We start from the raw sequence: 19,696 nt of genomic DNA on the forward strand, positions 1-19,696 counted from the left end.
TGGAAAGAAAAAAAAATTATTTTTAATGCTTCTCTTCATCATGATGAATTTGTGATGTACTTAAATGGTTAAAGTTGAGGCAAAAGAAGACACAAAATGCTTTAGGTTAAGGTGCAAATTACGCACAATTAACAATGGTGTAAATGATTACAAGAAAAAAAAGTTACTCCACAGAAAGAGTTCTGCTGCTTGGTCTGTTTTGTGCCACACTCTCATTACTCAGAAGAGGTGAGCAATAACGTCAGAAGGGTTTCACTGCAAAACCTTTATGAAGGAGTTTCCAGGTTTGACATCTCCAGGGAACAGCTGATCCTTACAGTGCCTCACATGGGAAACATGTCCTGAGAGGTGAGTGAATAATGAAGAGGATCTCCCCCAGCAGCTCCTGATCTCTCCTGTCCACAGCAGACAGGAAAATGAGTAGAAAAGTTTCTATCAAAATCAGGGGCTACATAACAAAGTGAAGGTTCTTGGGATTGGTGTGGTGAATGGGTGCATCAGTCAGCAGCTGCTGAGGCTACAGCAGTGAGATTCTTGATGGAACTAGTTTGGAAACAAGCAGAAAACAAAAAGGAATAGAGAATCAGATACTGAATGTATAAAGCAGGAACATTCTTTTAATGTAAAGAATAACATCTGATGTTGTGTTTTACTATGGAGAGTTGTGGGCGATTAATTTAAAAATTAAAAATATGAGAAAGTAGAATAGGAAACTTAACATTTAATTAGCATGTTAAAATCATCAGTCTGGCTCTGACTAGCCTAAGTGACTTTAATGAAGATCTCATTAATTCATAACTGGATTGTCTTTGGATAATTTCAATATTATTTTTCTTTTTTTGTTGGTTTGGTTTTTGTTTGTTGTTGCAGGATTCACAGCAACAATTCTGCAATTTTCTTATATAGTGTACAGCATCTAGACACATAGTCTTCTGCCATGAAGCTGCTGTTGAAGTTACAGAAACTAAAACTCTTGTGGACTCTGAAACCTCCTAATAGGGCTTTCCATGGACATCCCAGGCTGCTTTCCTGTGATGTATATTCCCAGTATGAGTCCATCAGACAGGGCAAACAGGAAATACCAAAGTACTTTAACTTCGCAAGTGATGTACTGGACAAATGGTCTGAGATTGAAAAGGTAGGTGATCTTCTGTTGTGCCAATGAAATATTTTAATTTTAAATTTTATTTGGAATAAGCTGGGTTTTTTTCTTTATAAAAACAATCAGTTGCCAAGCCAAATTTGCATTAGGAAATTATAAAAAAGTTCATTCTTTCTTGCTTTATTTATTGTTATTTTGTAGGAGCATTAATACACAGTAAAAGGCTTACAGTAAATAAGATCCAGACTAGGACTTGGGTCTGGAGACAATTAGGCTGGTGAACATTTCAGGTTCAGAAAAGGAGAATCTATTGGGAATAACAGGACTTGATGAATAGAAAATCTTGATCCTTTAAGGACAAGAAAAAAAATAGCTTATATGCCAGCTGTCAAATTCTCAGATCTTCCATAATTTACAGATATCTGTGCATTATTATTTCATGGTCTTTCAGAAGAAAATCTTTTATGTTTAAATTCCTATGTTTTGTAGGCTGGAAAGAGACCATCAAACCCTGCTTTCTGGTGGGTAAGTGGAGAAGGAGAAGAAGTGAAGTGGAGCTTTGAGGAGCTGGGGTTCCTGTCTCGGAAAGTGGCCAATGTACTGACTAAAGAATGTGGACTGCAGAAGGGAGACAGGCTTGTCCTGATCCTACCACGAATTCCAGAATGGTGGCTGGTCAAGGTGGCTTGTATGCGAGCAGGTCAGTGAGGTCAGATGGTCACTGCAAACTGGTTGAGAGGAACAAGACCAGATATAGTTTATCAAGGAAAAATAGTGTAATAATCCAGGGAGTGGACTGGCTGCCAGGCAGTCCTGAAGGGTTTTCACTAGGGGCCATAGGAAATGTAGCTCATGCAGTGGGCAAGAAGATGCCAGAAGGCAGGGAAGAGCCATGGAAGTCACCAGGCAGGTCCACATTTCATTCCTGACAGGAGAGCACAGGCACCTGCAATAATCTAATCTAATCTAATCTAATCTAATCTAATCTAATCTAATCTAACTGTTTGGCGGGAAAACACCAGAGCAAATCCATATGAGAGATCAGTTTGGGAATATTTAATAGCTTAGGTTCTTAGAAAAGAATCAGACAGAGAAAAAATGCCAACATTATCTCTCTTCCAGGAATTGTCATAATCCCAGGAACATCCCAATTAACAGCCAAGGACATACTGTACCGACTCCAGGCATCAAAGGCTTCGTGCATCATTACCACTGACAAACTGGCTCCTGCAGTGGACTCGGTGGCATCCCAGTGCCAGCACCTGAAAACCAAGCTAATGGTGTCCAAAGGCAGCAGGGAGGGATGGCTGAACTTTACTGAGTTGTACCAGTGAGTATGACTGAGTGCCACTGCAGTCACAAGGACAAACCAGACCCGTTCCCACAAGCACTCATTTATATTAATTACACCCATTGAAGTTATAATAACATTCTCCTTTTTACAGAAACCAATCTGCTGACCATTCCTGCATCAAAACAAGGATTCAAGACCCAATGATTATCTTCTTTACCAGTGGAACTACAGGTTCTCCAAAGATGACTCTACATTCCCAGGGGAGTCTTGGTTTCAGACCCCTTTTAAGTGAAAGGTATGAAAGAGTTAAGCCTGGCTGAACATAAAGTAATTGAAGCTGCATAGTAGAGCTATTGTAAAAAAATTACTGAATAAGAAATACCAGTGTACATCCCCAGCCTTTCTCCCTTTGAAATCAGAGTAAAAACCCCATCAAATTGCTAGGGACTAGGATCACCCCAGTGTCTTCTCCCAATTAATATCTTTTACCCTCTTTCTGGGTATATTTTATTATCCTTTTTTTACCCTATCAGGTACTGGCTGGATTTGACTCCCTCTAACATGATATGGAACACTGCAGACACAGGATGGATACTAACTTCAATAGCATCTTTTTTTGATCCTTGGGTTTTCGGATCATGTGTCTTTATACATAACCTACCACAGACTGACTCAGGAGTTATCCTAAATGTAAGGGAAAAACTCATGGAAATGTAATCATCTGCAGAAAGCATGCCAAAACCAATTCTTGACAGCATCCACAGATTTCATGGAGGTTGTGTTTATAGTAGTGTTTGAGATATTTGTATTTGTTGTGTAAAGCCCTACTTTCATTTTTAATATATACAGAAGGGAGCAAACATGAAATCCATTCATACATTTTGCTCATAGCTGGTGAGCACATGAACAAAAATCATCCAAAAGCAGCATTAAATGCCTGCCATTCATTCTAGTGACTGTGGAAATAGTATCAGTGGGTATTAATGCAGAAATGAAGAGTTTCTGTGCCCACATCAGCCAAGATGAAAATGAACACCTCCCTGTGATGTAGACAGAGGAGGAACTATTCTGTCATGCCCCAAACTGTGGGATCCTGGTGTCAGGTAGATGTGTTAGCATGGGACTTTTGTAATCAAATCTACAGTCTCTGCATATTGCACCAACTGCAGGAGGGTTCCTCACCCAACAGAGGCTGTGGTGCTTTTACATGGGGGGCAAATGTACTTCTCCTGTCTGTGTCACCTGTTTACTGTACATTCCAAAGGCAGTTTTTGTCTGTGCTTCACATGTTCTTCTTGTTGTTTAACCCTCTAGACTCTCTGCAGATTCCCAATTGATGCCCTGGTCGGTGCTCCAACATTGTTCCGCATGCTGGTGCAAAATGATCTGTCCAAGTATGTAAAAAAATTATTTAGTAATGTTTAATTTACCCTAAATGAACTTAGTCATGTCCTATATTTAACTGCTTGACCCAAAATAGGGTAATCATTTGGTTTAAAATATCCTTTATGAAAAGACCATCATGCAAAATTTGAGTTTTGCTGAGGTTTTTGATCAGAGAAACTTGATGTTTTCCCTCAGAAATTTGAGACTTAGGCTACTTTACTTGGGAGTATGAAATTGAGAGTCTGTTAAATACTTTGTCATAATTTTTGTCTACCACATTAATTGTCCAGACTTTGGGAAAGACTTCATCCTAGAAAGTGCACGTCAGCATAACTGTGAGGGAATTATTTGTTGTGGCAGCTGTACCTCACCCCCTGTTCCAGTTCTCACTGCCAGTCATTGTTCCTTCCTTTCCCCTTGAGCTTTCTCGCTTGGCCTGTTGCAGAGGGTCAGCAATCAGGGCCCTGGCTCAGCAGATCAGTATTTGGTTATTTATAATCCCAGCTGACTTCAGCAAAAATTTTATTTTTCACATGTTTAACTCTGACTGCTACTTATGTAGAGTGTTGAGCACAGAGTGATATCCTTGTTGTATCAGGAGCAGAAGAATCAGGGCCCCTCTGATTTCCCCATTTTGTGGCACTAACTCTCCCAGTAAACAGCTCTCCCGTGGTGTTCACCCTTGTGTGCTCCCTCTAGATTTAAGTATTGCCTTTCTTGTTTTTAACTCCCTGTGAAGATACAAATTCATGAGCCTGAAGTACTGCATGAGTGGAGGGGAACCACTCAACCCAGAAGTCATGGAGCAGTGGAAGAGCCAGACTGGGGTGGACATCCAGGAAGTATATGGCCAGACCGAAATGGTACATCTGTAGGGACAATAGCCTGTTAAATCTCTGGGATTTCTTTTTGCTGTAAGGTTTGTTTTGTAAGAAGACAGTCTGTTTCTTCCTTCACATTTCTGAGAATGTTTCAGTAATTCCCTTCCCTGGTAACCTCTGAAATAACTCCCTCTCATGGCTCTCCTCAGAACAGAACCTGCCAGAAACATGAGGGTTTGGGAGGGAATGTGCTGTAATATTTCCACAAATGTCCTTAAGTTAATTCCAAGTAACAGTGTCAGTCAAGAGGGCAGAGTTTGAATCGAAGGGAAGACTGGTTAGCAGAGAACATTAATTTTTCACAGAGAATGGAACAGGATTATTTCAGGGAGTTTTATGATTTTGCTGATCCCTACCATACAGCACTGATATATAGGATCCTATGAATCTTAATTCCTTACTTTAGAATTAGTCTAGAAACTATATTTAATTAATTGAATGTGAATGTAGCAATTTTCTTTTGAAAAGCTTTGGTTTAATTTTGATTTTTTTTTACAGGGAATAATCTGTTCTGGTTTTAAAGGAATGAAGATTAAATCTGGATCAATGGGGAAAGCAGCTCCCCTTTATGATGTTCAGGTTTGTTGACTGCTCTTTAGATTCTGTCATGGGGGATTTTTTGTTTGGGTGGATTTGTGTTTGGAGTTTGTTTTTCCATTGGACTAAAATAATAACTGTTTTCCATTCTAGATCGTAGACAAAAATGCCAATATCCTGCCTCCAGGACAACAGGGGGAAATTGCTGTCAGAAGCAAACCTATAAGGCCACTTGGTTTTTTCTCTGAATATTTAGTAAGAACTTTGTTTTATTCCTCGCCACCACTACCAGTCTCCCCAAAAGCTCTCCAATTGCATAGTGGTCTTAAAGGCTGGACATTTTTCACCATTTTATTCTTTATTACCAGAGTAATTTGTTTACTTGAATTGGTGGGTGTTAGAAAAGGAAAGAAAATAATTTAGAATCAAGTCAATTTTTTTCTTAAAGAATAGAAATTATTTAAAACCTATTTTATTGTATCTTATAGTAATATCAGTACATCCTTGACTGAAAAAGTAAATTCCAGTGCATTTAATGTTATGTGTGTTATAACATAATGTATAGCTAATGTATGCTCAAAATCTAAACTACTGCTTGTAAACCACTTTAAGGATAACCCTAAGAAAACTGCAGAAAGTGAACGTGGGGATTTTTATGTCACTGGAGACAGAGGGACTATGGATGAAGAGGGATATTTCCATTTTATTGGCAGAGACGATGACATCATCATTTCCTCAGGGTTAGTCTGCACACACCCATTCCAAACCTGCCATTGTATATTCTCACATTTTGTGTTGTATATTCTTACACGTGAGCTTCTGGAGTCATAATCCTGTGGCAGGAATGTATTGACCTATTGATTCTGGAATCCTTGCTGTTATTATTGGCTTTTCACAGACCTGCAGTATCATCTCTGTGATGATATGGGATCCTCTTCCCCTGCAACATCTCGTGTGTTTCAACAAAGAATGAAGACTTCAGTTGGCAAAGGAGGGATGTTTATCTAGTTTATTTTTTTACTAAAATTGAAGGAACCTCTATTGGATTCAAAGAGCTTTTGAAACAATTTTTAACATGTTGAACGGAAAGAACTTGATATTGTATGTTGTGATTCCATAATGTGGCACAGGCTGCTGCTGCAGACCCCAGCTATATGGAGCTCCAGCCTAAGAGACCCAAGGACAGAGGACAGATGGAGAAATATCCACAGCCCACCAATCCTCTGCCACAAAGAGCACCATGCAATGCTCCTACTTCTAACCCAGCCAGCTGTCCCATTTTGCCTAAAACTTCTATAGCTGGTTATTGATTTGTTCTGGCTTTTTTTTTTAATTCAACATGAAAATTTAAAAACTTTTGGTACTGTTTTTTCCAGACAAAAAACAAGAGCCAAACATAATTTTTATTTTTCCTACCTAGGTATCGCATTGGGCCATTTGAAGTAGAGAGTGCCCTGATAGAGCACCCAGCTGTGGTGGAAACAGCTGTTGTCAGCAGCCCAGACCCCCTCAGAGGAGAGGTAAGGATGCTGAATGGAGGGGGGAAAGCAATGCATTTGTCCAAATACATAATGATATCAAGGAATTTCTACTCTATTGAAAAACTTACAGCTCTAAGGCAATAATGTCATCTTAGAATCATGGAATTGTTTAGGTTGGAAAATACCTCTGAGATCATTGAGTCCAGCTATGAACCCAGCATTGCCAGGTCTAGAAATACACCATGTCCCTAAGCACCACATCTACTTCCATCATGGATAATCCTGGTGGGGCTGACAAGCAAATCCCTTCCCATTTACATGCCTTGGCTCTTCTGAGTTTCTTTTCATCCCAAGATCTTCTCAGTGGAGAATACTACTGTGATGTTTACTTTGCCCTTATTTTTAAGTATTTGTCTATACACTTAAATTGTGATTTATGACCCTTGGTGCTGCCAAAGTTCTACTGCACTTGCCCGAGAATTAGACATGGGCTGCAGGTGTGGTAAATGCACAATCCTGTGCCAGGATAACACAGGATTACTGTCCTCAGTGTGAACTTCAGAGAGAAATAAAGTGTCCCTTACCTTCAGAGAGAACTCCACAGAGACACATTGTATTGCCCCTTTCTCTCGGCTGCTGCTGAGAAGAAAGGGAAAAGGCTCTTATTTGTAATGAGGGCACAAAAACTGTCCTTTAAACTTTCCCTTCTGCACATACACATGCAGAAGCTGGGCACAATCATTTCTTGTCCTGTGCTGGTTTCTCTGTTCCTCATGACTGTTGTGACTCTGAGCAGCACTGCTCACTGGTAACTGCACATCAGCCCTTAAAAAACAGATTGCATCAGATCACTTTTGTTAATTTTACCTTGCAGGTTGTGAAAGCATTTGTGGTTCTATCCCCAACATTTTCATCCACTGACCTGAAGACCTTAATTCGTGACTTGCAGGACCATGTCAAGAAAACTACTGCTCCATATAAATACCCTAGAAAGGTAAATATTTCTGAGGAGAAACTTTAAAACAGGTCACTCTTCCTTAAATCTCTGGAGAATTACCATTTAGATTTTCATGATTCACTTGAAGGAAACAGCAGTAAAGATTCATCTAGACCACTGGCTCCAGAAGATCTTTTCTAAATAACATTAGTTTAGATTGTTTTTCATGAATTTGTGTAAACTACTTGTTCAAACTTCTCAAAATTGTCTAGGTTTTGTATATCCCAGTTAGATCTCCATGTTCTAAGTCATACTCACAATCATAATTCTCCATTGTGTGTTTGACCTTCAAACAAGCACTTGTCCATGCCTTTAAAGTAGCATATGACTGAATCTAAAGAAGTTTTTATCTACTGATCATTACAACTAATAAACAGACACAAGCCCAAGAGGATTCACTTGGTGTTTCATAGTAATCCATGCACCACAGGAAAAGAGCTACTGCAGTGCCTTAGTCAACTTGAGCAGAATTCGCAGAACTAAGAACCCTTAAAGACTTTGGGGCTGTAACATCCTTTTCTTTCTTCTTTTTGTCATTCATCTCTGACCTCTGATACTATTTGGGCACTTGCCCTTCTGCTGTGAGTTACTGTACTCAGTTTGGTCAGCTGAGAGGCAGCTGTGCAGATGTTTGGCCATCTGGGCAGCCACGGAGATGCTTTCACAAGTGGCACAATGTGCTCTGTGGTTTGGCTTGGATTTGAGGCAAGCAGCTCTTACTGATGGGAACCCTCTCAGTTTTCCACATATGCTTGGAGAGTCTTGGAAAACCAGCTCTGTAGAACATGCTGCATTGCTTTCTCTCTTTATTTTATCTAGATGGAATTTGTCAAAGAGCTGCCAAAGACAGTCACTGGGAAGATCAAGAGGAATGAATTAAGAGACAAAGAGTGGGGACGGATATAGCATTGTTTGGAATTTAACAGAACTTCCATTCCATTAGCACTATATGCATTTCCCTACTATAGCTGCCATCATTCTGATTTCTTTATGTTAAGTGTCTGAGCATCAAAAAACTACAGGTAACATCAAGATGTAATATTTGTGCCTGCTTGCAGAGTTTCCAATGTCAATACCTGACTGAATTGTATTATTCTGGGTGAAAAATAAAATTTTCAATAGACAACTTCAATAGCCTTTCCCTTTGAGACCTCCTCACCATCCCTCTTGCAGCCCAGCTTCCATTCAATGTTATTCTTGAGAGACAATAAAAAAGTATTGTGCCCACATTTGAAAAGGTATTTACATCATATATATTTTGATTCACTATTTCCTGAGAGTTTACCCTGACATCCAAAGTTTATGGAGAGGACATGGTGACTGGTATGGTCACTATATGGGTTCCAAAAATGCAACATTATGAAGAAGTTGGAAAAGAACATCTTTTCTGTGCCACTGGATAGTGGCAGTAAAAGTCCTAAAAATGTATTGTTACAGTTGGGGGATTAGCAGTTTTATTGGATAGGTTCAAAATCCACATTTTTGGTGGTAGGATGAGAACCGTGTGTAGGTATCCTTTCTTTTGAAAGTGTCTTGTCTCTTCCAAGCTCTAGCCAGGAGTGGAATTCTCAATGCAAGGCTGGAAGTATTCTGAAATAGATATGAACATAAGATCCCATTTTTTGCTTTAAAAACCCCTATGAGGTAAATGAAATTGGAATTCAGATTATGTTCAGTATGTGAGAAATAATCCTTTAATAAATGATGCCGTTATGCATAGAGAAATTATTAAGTTGTAGAAATTCACAGTATGTGCCTAATGTTGCACATATACATATATACAGTATGTATAAATATATGTTTTTTGTATGCATTTGGCACATAAAATTGCTATGCTTGCATTAGTAAGAAAGTTAATATTTAGTTTTATGTCTTGAAATGCTTAATACATTTCCAGAATGGGTTTGGAACTTGGTCCTTTAGATTTTCTGGATTGTGATTTTTGTGACTGCATGAGTTATTTTAGCCAGTCCATTGAGCAGGAGCATTTTATAAGTGATCCACAACTTCATCTGCTTTCCCATAGTACCAAAAGTTGGAATTAAGCTTTAATAAAAAACAGAGCAGCCTTTAGATGAGTTTAGGTTTAGTTATTCAAAAGGATTTCAGATTGTTGCTATAGAACCAATTCTTCTGCTAATACTTGATCTAGGTCTGAATAGTCATCCTGTAAGAATAAAAAACAAACAAAATTTATAAATTAAATGTATGTAAGCTTATCTGTTTGAAAAGGATTTGTTACTGGAAAGATCAGAGAAGGGGTAATTCCCCATGTTTGGGCATCACACTCAAGTGTTAAAAATTCAGAACTCTCCATCTCAAGCTGTCTGAGCTTCCATCAGCTGTGGCAGAGCAACAGAGCTCAGCAGCTCTAATTTGTTAATGGGTTCCTTGACAGTCCTTCAAATCCAAAATAAAGTTATCCTCAAACACAATCTCACAGGCTTCTAGTGACTGTAACAAATTAAATCCCCCATGAGAGCAAGTAGTTTGTTTAATGTGATTCTACCAGAAGAAAAGTGAACAAAATAAGGTTGTGCTCAAACCTGGCTGTAGCAGGGTTTTAAACTTCCCTTTCCTTTTCCTGTATTACAGCTTTGTTCTGAGAGACTAATTTTTCTCTCCTTCAGTCAGACAGAACAGAAGGAAAACATGTTGGATATTTTAAATGTAATGTTGTATTTTAAATGTAATCCATTTTTGTACAGAATAATAAGAAATTGGATTAGATCTTTACGTGCAATTGAAAAAAGGTTGAAAAATGTGATTTGCTCACAATTTCAGCATCTGATTCTATTTAAGGGCATTCAGATTTCAAATGTGAGTACTTTTTGGAAAAGTAATCCACTTTGAAGTGATCAGATTTTTAAAATAATATTTTATATTCCATATAAAAATATAATAAAATAAAATAAATAAAATATATAAAAAAATAATATTTTTTAATATAACCTAATTATGAACTTTGAAAGTAATTGATTGTAAAGCAAATTTTAAAGTATAATCCTGCAACATGTTCCTAGGTTTTTGGTATTGGTCTCTGCTGGGCTTTAAACAGACCTGGCTAGACTTTTCCCTGAGCCCTGGTGGTGACACAAACTGTTCATTCCAGCAGGGAAGGGCTGGTGCAGGAGCTTTCCTCTCTGCTGCAGCACAGCCTGCTCAGGCTGCACTTGGGGTCAGACAGACTTTCCAACGTGTTCTTGCAGTTTTGCAGTGATAACCTAAACCTGACCAGAAAAAAAGGAAGAAACAAACTGATGAATCAAACCATTTCTGCTTGATGTGTGGGCAGGAGCCTTTGCTCTGTCACACTGCCCAGGGTTTCAAGCAAACACACAAAGCCCCTCAGTGCTACCAAGGTTGTGCTCAGTTTCAGGGCTGTGTGATTGCCCTGCACTACTGACTTGAGGAATTACTGAGCCAACCAACTGATATTCCTTGCTTCTCTAAAACAGAACTTACTTTTTTTGTTGGGCACTGGGAGTGATGTGCTATCTGCCAGCTAAATCCTAAAAAGAGCCTGAAACTTTTAAATTTGCAGGCTTGCCACAGAAAAGGAGAATAGTTTGTAATGAAACTGCTAAGTTGTGTTGTTTTTTAATCTGTCCAGACAAGTTGGGGTTTGTTCAATAACTATCAAAGATGATCTCTGGGAACATTCAGGGGAAGAAACAGAAACACAGAGTGGTGCTCTTTGCTGCTGAGCTTCTCACCAGAACATGCTCATCCTGGACTTTTGTGTATTCCATTTTGTGTATTCCATCCTGTTTCCTTCAGTCTTAACAGAACAGCCTTCTGAATAAGGGTGGAAGATACACATTGCTGTTCTGCTGCTTTGAAATATTTCTAAAGCAATATATTCTCTATAACTTCAAATACATGGGAGAAAAGGTTTTTGAAAATAGTGACAGAAGAGGGAAAATGGACTAGTCCTTATTTTTTGTATCTGCAGTGCTTTTACTGAAAACCACAATATATGTAACTCTGTGCCAAATATAATTTTGTGAGAATGTTTTTTAATATTGTTGATGATCAGACTTCCATGTCTAGCCAGTACTGGGTTACATAGAGTTTGGGGATTAAATATAATCAAGGACTTCCTGGGCTCACAGTTCAAACTGTGAGATATTTCCATAACAGTCAAGCTGTGCCAAGGTTATGGGGACAGCAGAGGTTTAGACCAGCCCTGCTAGGTCACATCTCACATTTCTTGTTACCTCTCTGCAGCCCTTGCACTTCACACCATGCTGCTACAGCACTTGATTCAGAAGATATAAGCAGTAGCTGAACTCTATGGCAAAGGTTGTATTGAGCATAAAAACACCAATGAACCAGAAAAACAAAACAAAACAAAAAAACACCAATCCCCCCCAAAAAAAATAACCAAAAAAAAAAAAAAAAAAAAAAAAAAAAAAAAAAAAAAAAACACAAAAAAACCAAAAAAAAACCAAATAAAATAAAATAAAAAAAAAACCAAAAAAACCCCAAAAAAACAACAACACAAAGCCTGAGGCTATTTATCTCAGGTTTTCCTGGTTCTGCTGTAAACACACTATGCACTACCCATAAATATATCTGCTGGTAGCAGGAACCTGGACAAACAGCAAATGTGCTGTGTAGTTAAACTGTTCACATGACCTTTCAGGACAACTAATTATTATCAGCTGGCTAATAAACAAAGGTCCCAGGCTTCTGCCAGGAGGGTTCTGCAGGTGGATCTCACCTCCATCACACCCTCAAGCTCTGAAATGGATATTCCTTTGCTTTCCAGCCACAAAGCTCATTATTGTCTGAGGTCAAAAACAAAAACAAATGCACAAAATGCTGTGTCCATTACATTAATCTTGATGAATCTGAGTTTGCACTACTGAAACCTGAGGATTGTTGAGACTTTTATTTCTTTAGGAGCAGAAATGGAAAACGAGATGAAAATCAATGGAGCTCGAATCTCAGAATGGTGGCAGTTGAGCATGGTTTGTATTCAAGAAGGTGAATTGTGTAATTCCTAGTGGTCTGTAGATTGTTTATTACCTACTATGCCAGAAGTTAATTCATTTAACAATTATATTTCTTATTTGACTTCCTTGTTTGAGCATTTGACAATCAAAGGAGGGACTGGAATGGTCTTTAACAATTGTAATTGCCTTCATCAATGTAATTACCTTCATCATTTTTCTTTCACTTTCGGTGGCTTGGATAAATGAACTTAACTGTGACAGACTCAAAGCTGCCAGTTTTCTGCCTCAAAGTTGTGCATCCTACTTTCACTGTGCCTGTAGCAAAGGAGCTATTTTGTACTTCAAGTCTGCACATCTCTGTTCAAGTTCAGATGTGTGAGACTTGTTTTACCACCTTCTCATGGTGCTGGTAGTCAACAAATCAGGAAAAGCTGTGAAGTGATCAGGACTGAAATGGAAAAATACTTAAAACATTTCCGATTTTATTGCACTTTCAGGTGTTATCATCATGCCAGGGACAACACAACTGACAGTACCTGACATCTGCCATCGACTACTGGCTTCCAAGGCCAGGTGTGTTATTACAATCCATGCTCTTGCTCCTGTGGTGGACTCAGTTGCATCCAAGTGCCAGTCTCTGAAAACAAAGCTGATTGTGTCTGAAAGCAGCAGGGCTGAGTGGCTGAACTTCAGCCATTTGCTCAAGTAAGTGCCTTCTACCTAAACCCTGTTAGTTATCGCCAGGGGAAATTTCCTCATGTTTGAGCACCCTTGTATCTCATTAATTAATGAGATACCTCTAAGGGAGTAGGAGAAGAGGCAATTTAGTCTGTTTTTTATATACAGGAGCAATATTAAGGAATAACCAAACAGTTAATTATAAAGTAAGTAGCCTTATGATGTCTAAATTTGTTATATAAGACCATAAAACACAGAAAAGTGGGCAGGAATGACCTCTATTGTGGCATATTTACTCTCTAAAAGACAAATATTCTATGCAAATTATTCCATGTTCCTTAAGCTTGATGATAATGATGAACAGCTTTTCACTATAAAAGGCTAAAAAGGATACTGTAAAATGAATTTAATGTCTTTAGGAATCCTCTGGACAGATCACTGCCAGCCTACCTACCTGGCAGGATAACTGCCCTGCCTTCCCTGCTGCCCATGTCCTCGGCTGCCTCAGCTGAGAGCTGAGCTGGCCAGGAGGCTCTGGGGCTCTGGAGGGGGAGCTCCTGGGCAGCAGCAGCCACCAGCCAGCCCCGGGACACGGCTGGGCTGGGGAGGCAGACTGGCCACACGTAACCCTGCAGGAGTGGGCAGTGCTTGCACGCCAAGCCAACAAACAGCACAACAAACAGCAGTCCTGGCAGAGCGTTTTTCACCCGTTTTTGTACATGCCACGCCACAGTTTGAGCCAAGTCTTAAATGTAAGAACACCATGCCCACAATGAACAGTTACTCATATTTCATGTTGTTTTCCAGGTAGTCCATAAAACTAAGCCTCTTAGGTTTACAGGATTAGCTGTTTTAAGATGGCAAAACCACAGGCTGACTGCTCTTTGAATAGGAATATAATACAGGAAGGATTTTGCAGCATGGTTCCTGTTTCCAATCAGTGGGAGTTACTGGTGTTACTTAAAACTCCCCCCTACTGTACTTCACTACTGAAATGACAAATGAACTGAATTACATGTAAATTCATATTTTAATTACACAGCTGTGACCCTCAAGAAAGGCAAGTCATTTTAATCTAGCACAAGGGGAAGAGTGAATCTCAGGGCCAGGGGTTTCATACCAAGGGATGATCCTTGAGCTTCAAGTCAGCATCAGGACAAATTAAGTACACCACATTCCACCATCAATGTATCACCCAGCTGATGGCTGGGCACTGTAGCATCTTTCCTCAGCACTGACAGTGACAGCAATTATTTGGCTTTTCATGTAAGGGAGATCATAATAATGTCATATGGCTTGTCCATGAAGGTTTGAATTTGAAACACTGAAGCACCATCTGACCATAAGGGAACCACTGAGCCCACAAGTGAGTGCACAGCAGAAAAGCCAGGGAATTAATGTCTAAACAATGAATGTTCAGTAAGAGCAAACTGAAAAATCAGAAGTAAACTGTAAGTCCTGTAGACAGGTCAGTGAGAGAGAGGAGGAAAGAAAACTAAAAATTCCAATAATTACCCTGAGTTTTGTCCTTAGAAGTTAAGCAGGCTGTCATGAATCATGATTACTAACTATATCCTTAACACCAACATCAGCCACCAATAAACATTCACAGTTGGCCTTTGTGTCTGGTGTCAGATGGTTCTTTCCTTTGTGTGACTCAGACATTGATGGTTTTAATCCACACACAAAAATCTTCAAAAATTTAAACAAAACACCACAGGACATAAGAAAGCAGAGTTTTAATAAATGGGCTGCAATGGAGACAGGATAGGGAAATAAAAGTCCTCTTCATTTTCCAACTTCTGAAACAATTTTGACAGAAGAGGAAAATATAAATTATGAAAGACTTTAACAAGTAATTTTCATTAAACCAAGAGAAGTAACAAATTGTGTTCTTCAAGGTAAGTCTTTTCCCATTAGCAATACACAGGATTTTATGCTAGAAATTAAATACTAAAGCTAGAAAGTTCTAAAGGAGGCATACTCAAAACTTGTTGGAAAGCAAGTTATAGCTGCACTGGTTTTGGCTGTATTTAGGAGTCACAGGGACAGTTCACTGCAACAGTAAGACAACAGAAAGACTCACTAGCATTACTTTCAATCTGAAACAAAATTAATATCAAAAAGCTAACACTGTACCAAAATTAAAATTTAATTCCCCTTATCTAGTATGGTATAATGGAGAGCTTCTTTCATAAGAAGCTTCCAATCAGTATTTAAATTCAAACTTTGAGACTTAAAAAAAAAAAAAAAGTGAAACACATTGTAAAATCCCTCAAGGATTGAGTCTTTGGAAAGAGCAGCAAAATGCTATCTACAGGAAATTACTCAAAAGGATTCCATTCAGTGATTACAGCATTTACTATAAACCAGTAAGTGCTGCATACACAGTTAATGTAAACACATGTAGTTTTTGATAAAACCATCTGCAATGCCTGCACTGTACTTCTATTGTTCTAAAACAGTCCAATCTTTTACTCTAAATCACCTCATAATATTCAAGTATTTATATATATAACAGTTCTTTCCATTCAAGTCAAGACAGCATACCTGTGTGTATATATATGTATAAATCCCTCCATCAAATTATCAGATTTACCTCATTCTGTTGTTCACACAGAAAAATGTTACCAAGTTCTGCAGCTGGCAGCTCACTTCCTTCCCAAAACCCTCTGCAGCCAACCCTTTTCCAGATCTGACAGTAACAGCTCAGAGCAGCCTGTGCTGCCTTTTGGCTTCTGTAGCCTCCAGATACAGCAAAGGAGAGTCCATGCATGTCAGGGTGGTCACATCTACACATACATGCACAGACCCCTGCTTGTGTGCCAGGCACAGGAAATGCAGAACAATGCTGCAGGAGGACAGCAAGCTTCACCAGAAGGTGATGCACTCTTGAGCACCCTTACATCTGCTGAAATGTCAGTTCCACCTGCAATGAGCATTAAAATTCTTACACATGTGGAATTTAAAACCAGGACTTCAAAACAAAACCCCTCTCCTCATCCCAACACCCTTTCAGAACTCTAGGGCAACTTTTTTTTATATGTTTCGATTACATTTACCTTTCCCTTATATCACATTTTCTACACTATCAGAGCATCATTCCCCTTGGGCTCAGATTCTATTTCACTTTGATTCTTGTTTTCTTCTTTTACTTCTTTAGAGCTCTTCTCCTGCTCCTCAGCTTCTGCTTTAACTACCTCTGAATTCTGTTTTTCTGTCACACTTGATGGGTTTTGTTGTGCATCTTCTTTGTTGCTCTTCACCACCTCTTGGAGATTGTATTTCCTGAACAGAACATAGTCCCTCACCACACTTAGGCAACAGACGGTTTTTATTATTTCCACCACAATTGTGTATTGTGGATTATTAAGATCAACCTTGTTTTCTGGATTGAGGCTGCCCACAATTCCTGTAAAAGAAGATGCAATTTAAAAGATGCTGGGAACTCTGTTTAAGAGCATAAGCATGTCTTGTTTCTCAGTAATTGCAGTGAGATAATTTTGCAGTTACTTCAGTCCTACTGGTGGTACATTCTCAGAGTCCTGCTCTGCTCCACCATTGTAAGCAATTACAAAAATAATTTGCTATAACTGAGGGGGATCCTGCCTCCTCTCTCTTAATTTTTATCCATTCAATAAAATACCTGAGTAAGGTGGAGTTATTATAGGAGTCAAATACTGGACAGAAATGGTAACATTATTATTTCAATACAGCATCCAGAGAGAAAGCCTAATAGCAGTCATTTCAAAGCACATACAGCTGATAATGCAAATTATAATCAACATTGTTCTCTCTTGTGCTCATAGTCTCTTAAGTTATCAACACCAACACGGAATACTGATGCCAAGCTTTTTTTAAGTCTTAGAGAAGCTTTTAGAATTCAACATAGAGATTTTAAGCAAAAAATGTGTTTGTCCATTATGACATCTTTTAATAGTCTGACCCATGTTGTGCATGCAATCTTGTTCTGTTTTGTGTGAAATCCATACATACCTGCCAGTTCCTTAATTACTTCTTCCCTACTCATATGGCTGTTGTTACGAGCTTTGTAAACAATCTGAAAAGTACCCTTGTTGGGGGCTTTAAACCAAGGCTCAAAAAAGGTTTCTGTGTATTTTTTCATATCATCCATAAAAGCTTTGCAAGTTCCAGAAATGGGCAGCATGCGCAGAATAACTCTTGTTTTCTTCTTTTTAGTGGTGTGCATGTCCTTCAGTATATGGTGCACCAGGTTCTCAGGTTCTGCAAGAAAAACAGTTGAGTATGAGCAAAAAATCAAAGGCATTATCTCTCCTCTTTCCCTTCTGAATAATAAGCTGGGAACTTGCTGCACCGCTGTCAGCCTCAAATCCTTTTATGTAAAGAGTTGCTTTACTATACCAAAACTAGAATCAAAGACTGTTTTGTCAAAGCAGTTTCCTCTACTTTTAGCTTCTTCACTAACAACAAAATTCACAGCCAAAGGGAAAGGTATTTGTTTGACATACACGTGTTACTTAGAAGCCATACTGTGGCCTTTTACTAACAGCTTGAGAGCATTACTCAGTGTCAGGAGAAGTCCCACCTATGCCCTGGGTTCTGATGAAGACCACGTTGTTGGCACCACTCTCCACCGACTGGAACCGCCGCAGCTTCTGCTCCGTCGAGGCACGGATCTGGCCAACCTCCTTCTTCAGAGCAGCCTCGACATCATCCTCATCCTCCTCCCTGTCGCTTCCAGACAGCCTCTCCTCGTGATCTGAAAACTTCAGAGGCACCATTTATTGGGGAGCGCCGACAGCAGTGCCCAGCACCCAGAGCAGTGCCCGGCACCCAGAGCAGTGCCCAGCACCCAGAGCAGTGCCCGGCACCGAGAGCAGTGCCCGGCACCGAGAGCAGTGCCCGGCACCGAGCAGCAATGCCCAGCACCGAGAGCAGTGCCAAGCACTGAGCAGCAATGCCCAGCACCGAGAGCAGTGCCCAGCGCCGACAGCAGTGCCCAGCACCAACAGCAGTGCCCGGCACCGAGCAGCAATGCCCGGCGCCGAGAGCAGTGCCCAGCGCCGAGAGCAGTGCCCAGCACCAACAGCAGTGCCAAGCACTGAGCAGCAATGCCCAGCACCGAGAGCAGTGCCCAGCGCCGAGAGCAGTGCCCAGCACCGAGAGCAGTGCCCGGCGCCGAGAGCAGTGCCCAGCACCGAGAGCAGTGCCCAGCACCGAGCAGCAGTGCCCAGCACCCAGAGCAGTGCCCAGCACCCAGAGCAGTGCCCAGCGCCGAGAGCAGTGCCCAGCACCCAGAGCAGTGCCCGGCACCGAGAGCAGTGCCCGGCGCCGAGAGCAGTGCCCGGCACCCAGAGCAGTGCCCAGCACCGACAGCAGTGCCCAGCACCGACAGCAGTGCCCGGCACCGAGAGCAGTGCCCAGCGCCGAGAGCAGTGCCCAGGGCCGAGAGCAGTGCCCGGCACCCAGAGCAGTGCCCAGCACCCAGAGCAGTGCCCGGCACCGAGAGCAGTGCCCAGCGCCGAGAGCAGTGCCCGGCACCCAGAGCAGTGCCCAGCACCAACAGCAGTGCCAAGCACTGAGCAGCAATGCCCAGCACCGAGAGCAGTGCCCAGCGCCGAGAGCAGTGCCCAGCACCCAGAGCAGTGCCCGGCGCCGAGAGCAGTGCCCGGCGCCGAGAGCAGTGCCCAGCGCCGAGAGCAGTGCCCAGCACCGAGCAGCAGTGCCCAGCACCCAGAGCAGTGCCCAGCACCCAGAGCAGTGCCCAGCGCCGAGAGCAGTGCCCAGCACCCAGAGCAGTGCCCAGCACCGAGGGCAGTGCCCAGCACCCAGAGCAGTGCCCGGCACCCAGAGCAGTGCCCAGGCACAGCCCGCGCTGGGCCCGCCACAGGGCACGGCCCGGGCCTTCGATCCGGCCGGCAGCGGGGCTGCGAGCGCTTCGCCCGCAGAACTGGGGCATTCCGGGGCGTGCTGCACACACATGGCTCCTTCCACACACGCGGCTCGTTCCACACACACAGCGGTAGCCGGGGCCCCGGGGTGCCGCTCCCCCGCCCCGAGCGCCGCCGGCCCCGCCGCACGCACCTGCTCGGGCCCGTAGAGCAGGTCCCCGTACTCGCCGAGCAGGCTGTAGGCCTCCCCCACGCACTTGCGCTCGTTCATGTTGCAGGTGATGAGGATGCCGCGCATGCCGGCCTCCAGCTGCCGCCCGCCGCCGCGGGGCCGCTTGGCCCGGCCGGCCCCGGCCGCGAAGTGCCCCTTGGGCCGCCGCTTGCGCGCCGCCGGCTCGGCCGCGGCCATCGGGCAGCTCCGCCAGCACCGCCGGATGGCGTCAGCGCCGCGCCCGCCCCGCACAGCGCCGCGCCTGGAGCGGCGGCCGCGGCACCGACCCGCGGGG

General features: G+C 41.8%; 2 protein-coding genes and 1 long non-coding RNA gene across 3 annotated transcripts; 2 read left to right on the plus strand and 1 right to left on the minus strand.

The window, feature by feature from the left end:
- Positions 1 to 74: 74 nt before the first annotated feature.
- Positions 75 to 12,045, plus strand: LOC135281230 (acyl-coenzyme A synthetase ACSM4, mitochondrial-like). Its single transcript, XM_064389927.1, has 14 exons — positions 75 to 348; positions 871 to 1,138; positions 1,592 to 1,802; positions 2,225 to 2,432; positions 2,548 to 2,691; positions 2,930 to 3,086; positions 3,711 to 3,790; positions 4,522 to 4,645; positions 5,162 to 5,242; positions 5,354 to 5,455; positions 5,813 to 5,940; positions 6,621 to 6,720; positions 7,556 to 7,675; positions 8,498 to 12,045. Exons 2-14 carry the CDS (start codon positions 938 to 940, stop codon positions 8,582 to 8,584), a joined length of 1,743 nt encoding a protein of 580 aa, XP_064245997.1. The 5' UTR covers positions 75 to 348; positions 871 to 937; the 3' UTR covers positions 8,585 to 12,045.
- Positions 12,046 to 12,174: 129 nt separating this feature from the next.
- LOC135281384 (uncharacterized) lies at positions 12,175 to 15,627 on the plus strand. The gene is made up of 2 exons (XR_010348038.1): positions 12,175 to 12,654; positions 13,137 to 15,627. It is a non-coding gene; the product is annotated as an uncharacterized LOC135281384 (long non-coding RNA).
- Positions 15,042 to 19,643, minus strand: THUMPD1 (THUMP domain containing 1). The gene is made up of 4 exons (XM_064390193.1): positions 19,384 to 19,643; positions 17,885 to 18,065; positions 17,314 to 17,562; positions 15,042 to 16,729 (listed from the first exon to the last, which is right to left on the minus strand). The coding sequence occupies exons 1-4, from the start codon at positions 19,597 to 19,599 to the stop codon at positions 16,401 to 16,403; spliced, it is 975 nt and encodes a 324-aa protein (XP_064246263.1). The 5' UTR covers positions 19,600 to 19,643; the 3' UTR covers positions 15,042 to 16,400.
- Between the last annotated feature and the right edge of the window lie 53 nt (positions 19,644 to 19,696).

Source organism: Passer domesticus, chromosome 15 (genome assembly GCF_036417665.1).
Source record: "Passer domesticus isolate bPasDom1 chromosome 15, bPasDom1.hap1, whole genome shotgun sequence".
NCBI lineage: Eukaryota > Metazoa > Chordata > Aves > Passeriformes > Passeridae > Passer > Passer domesticus.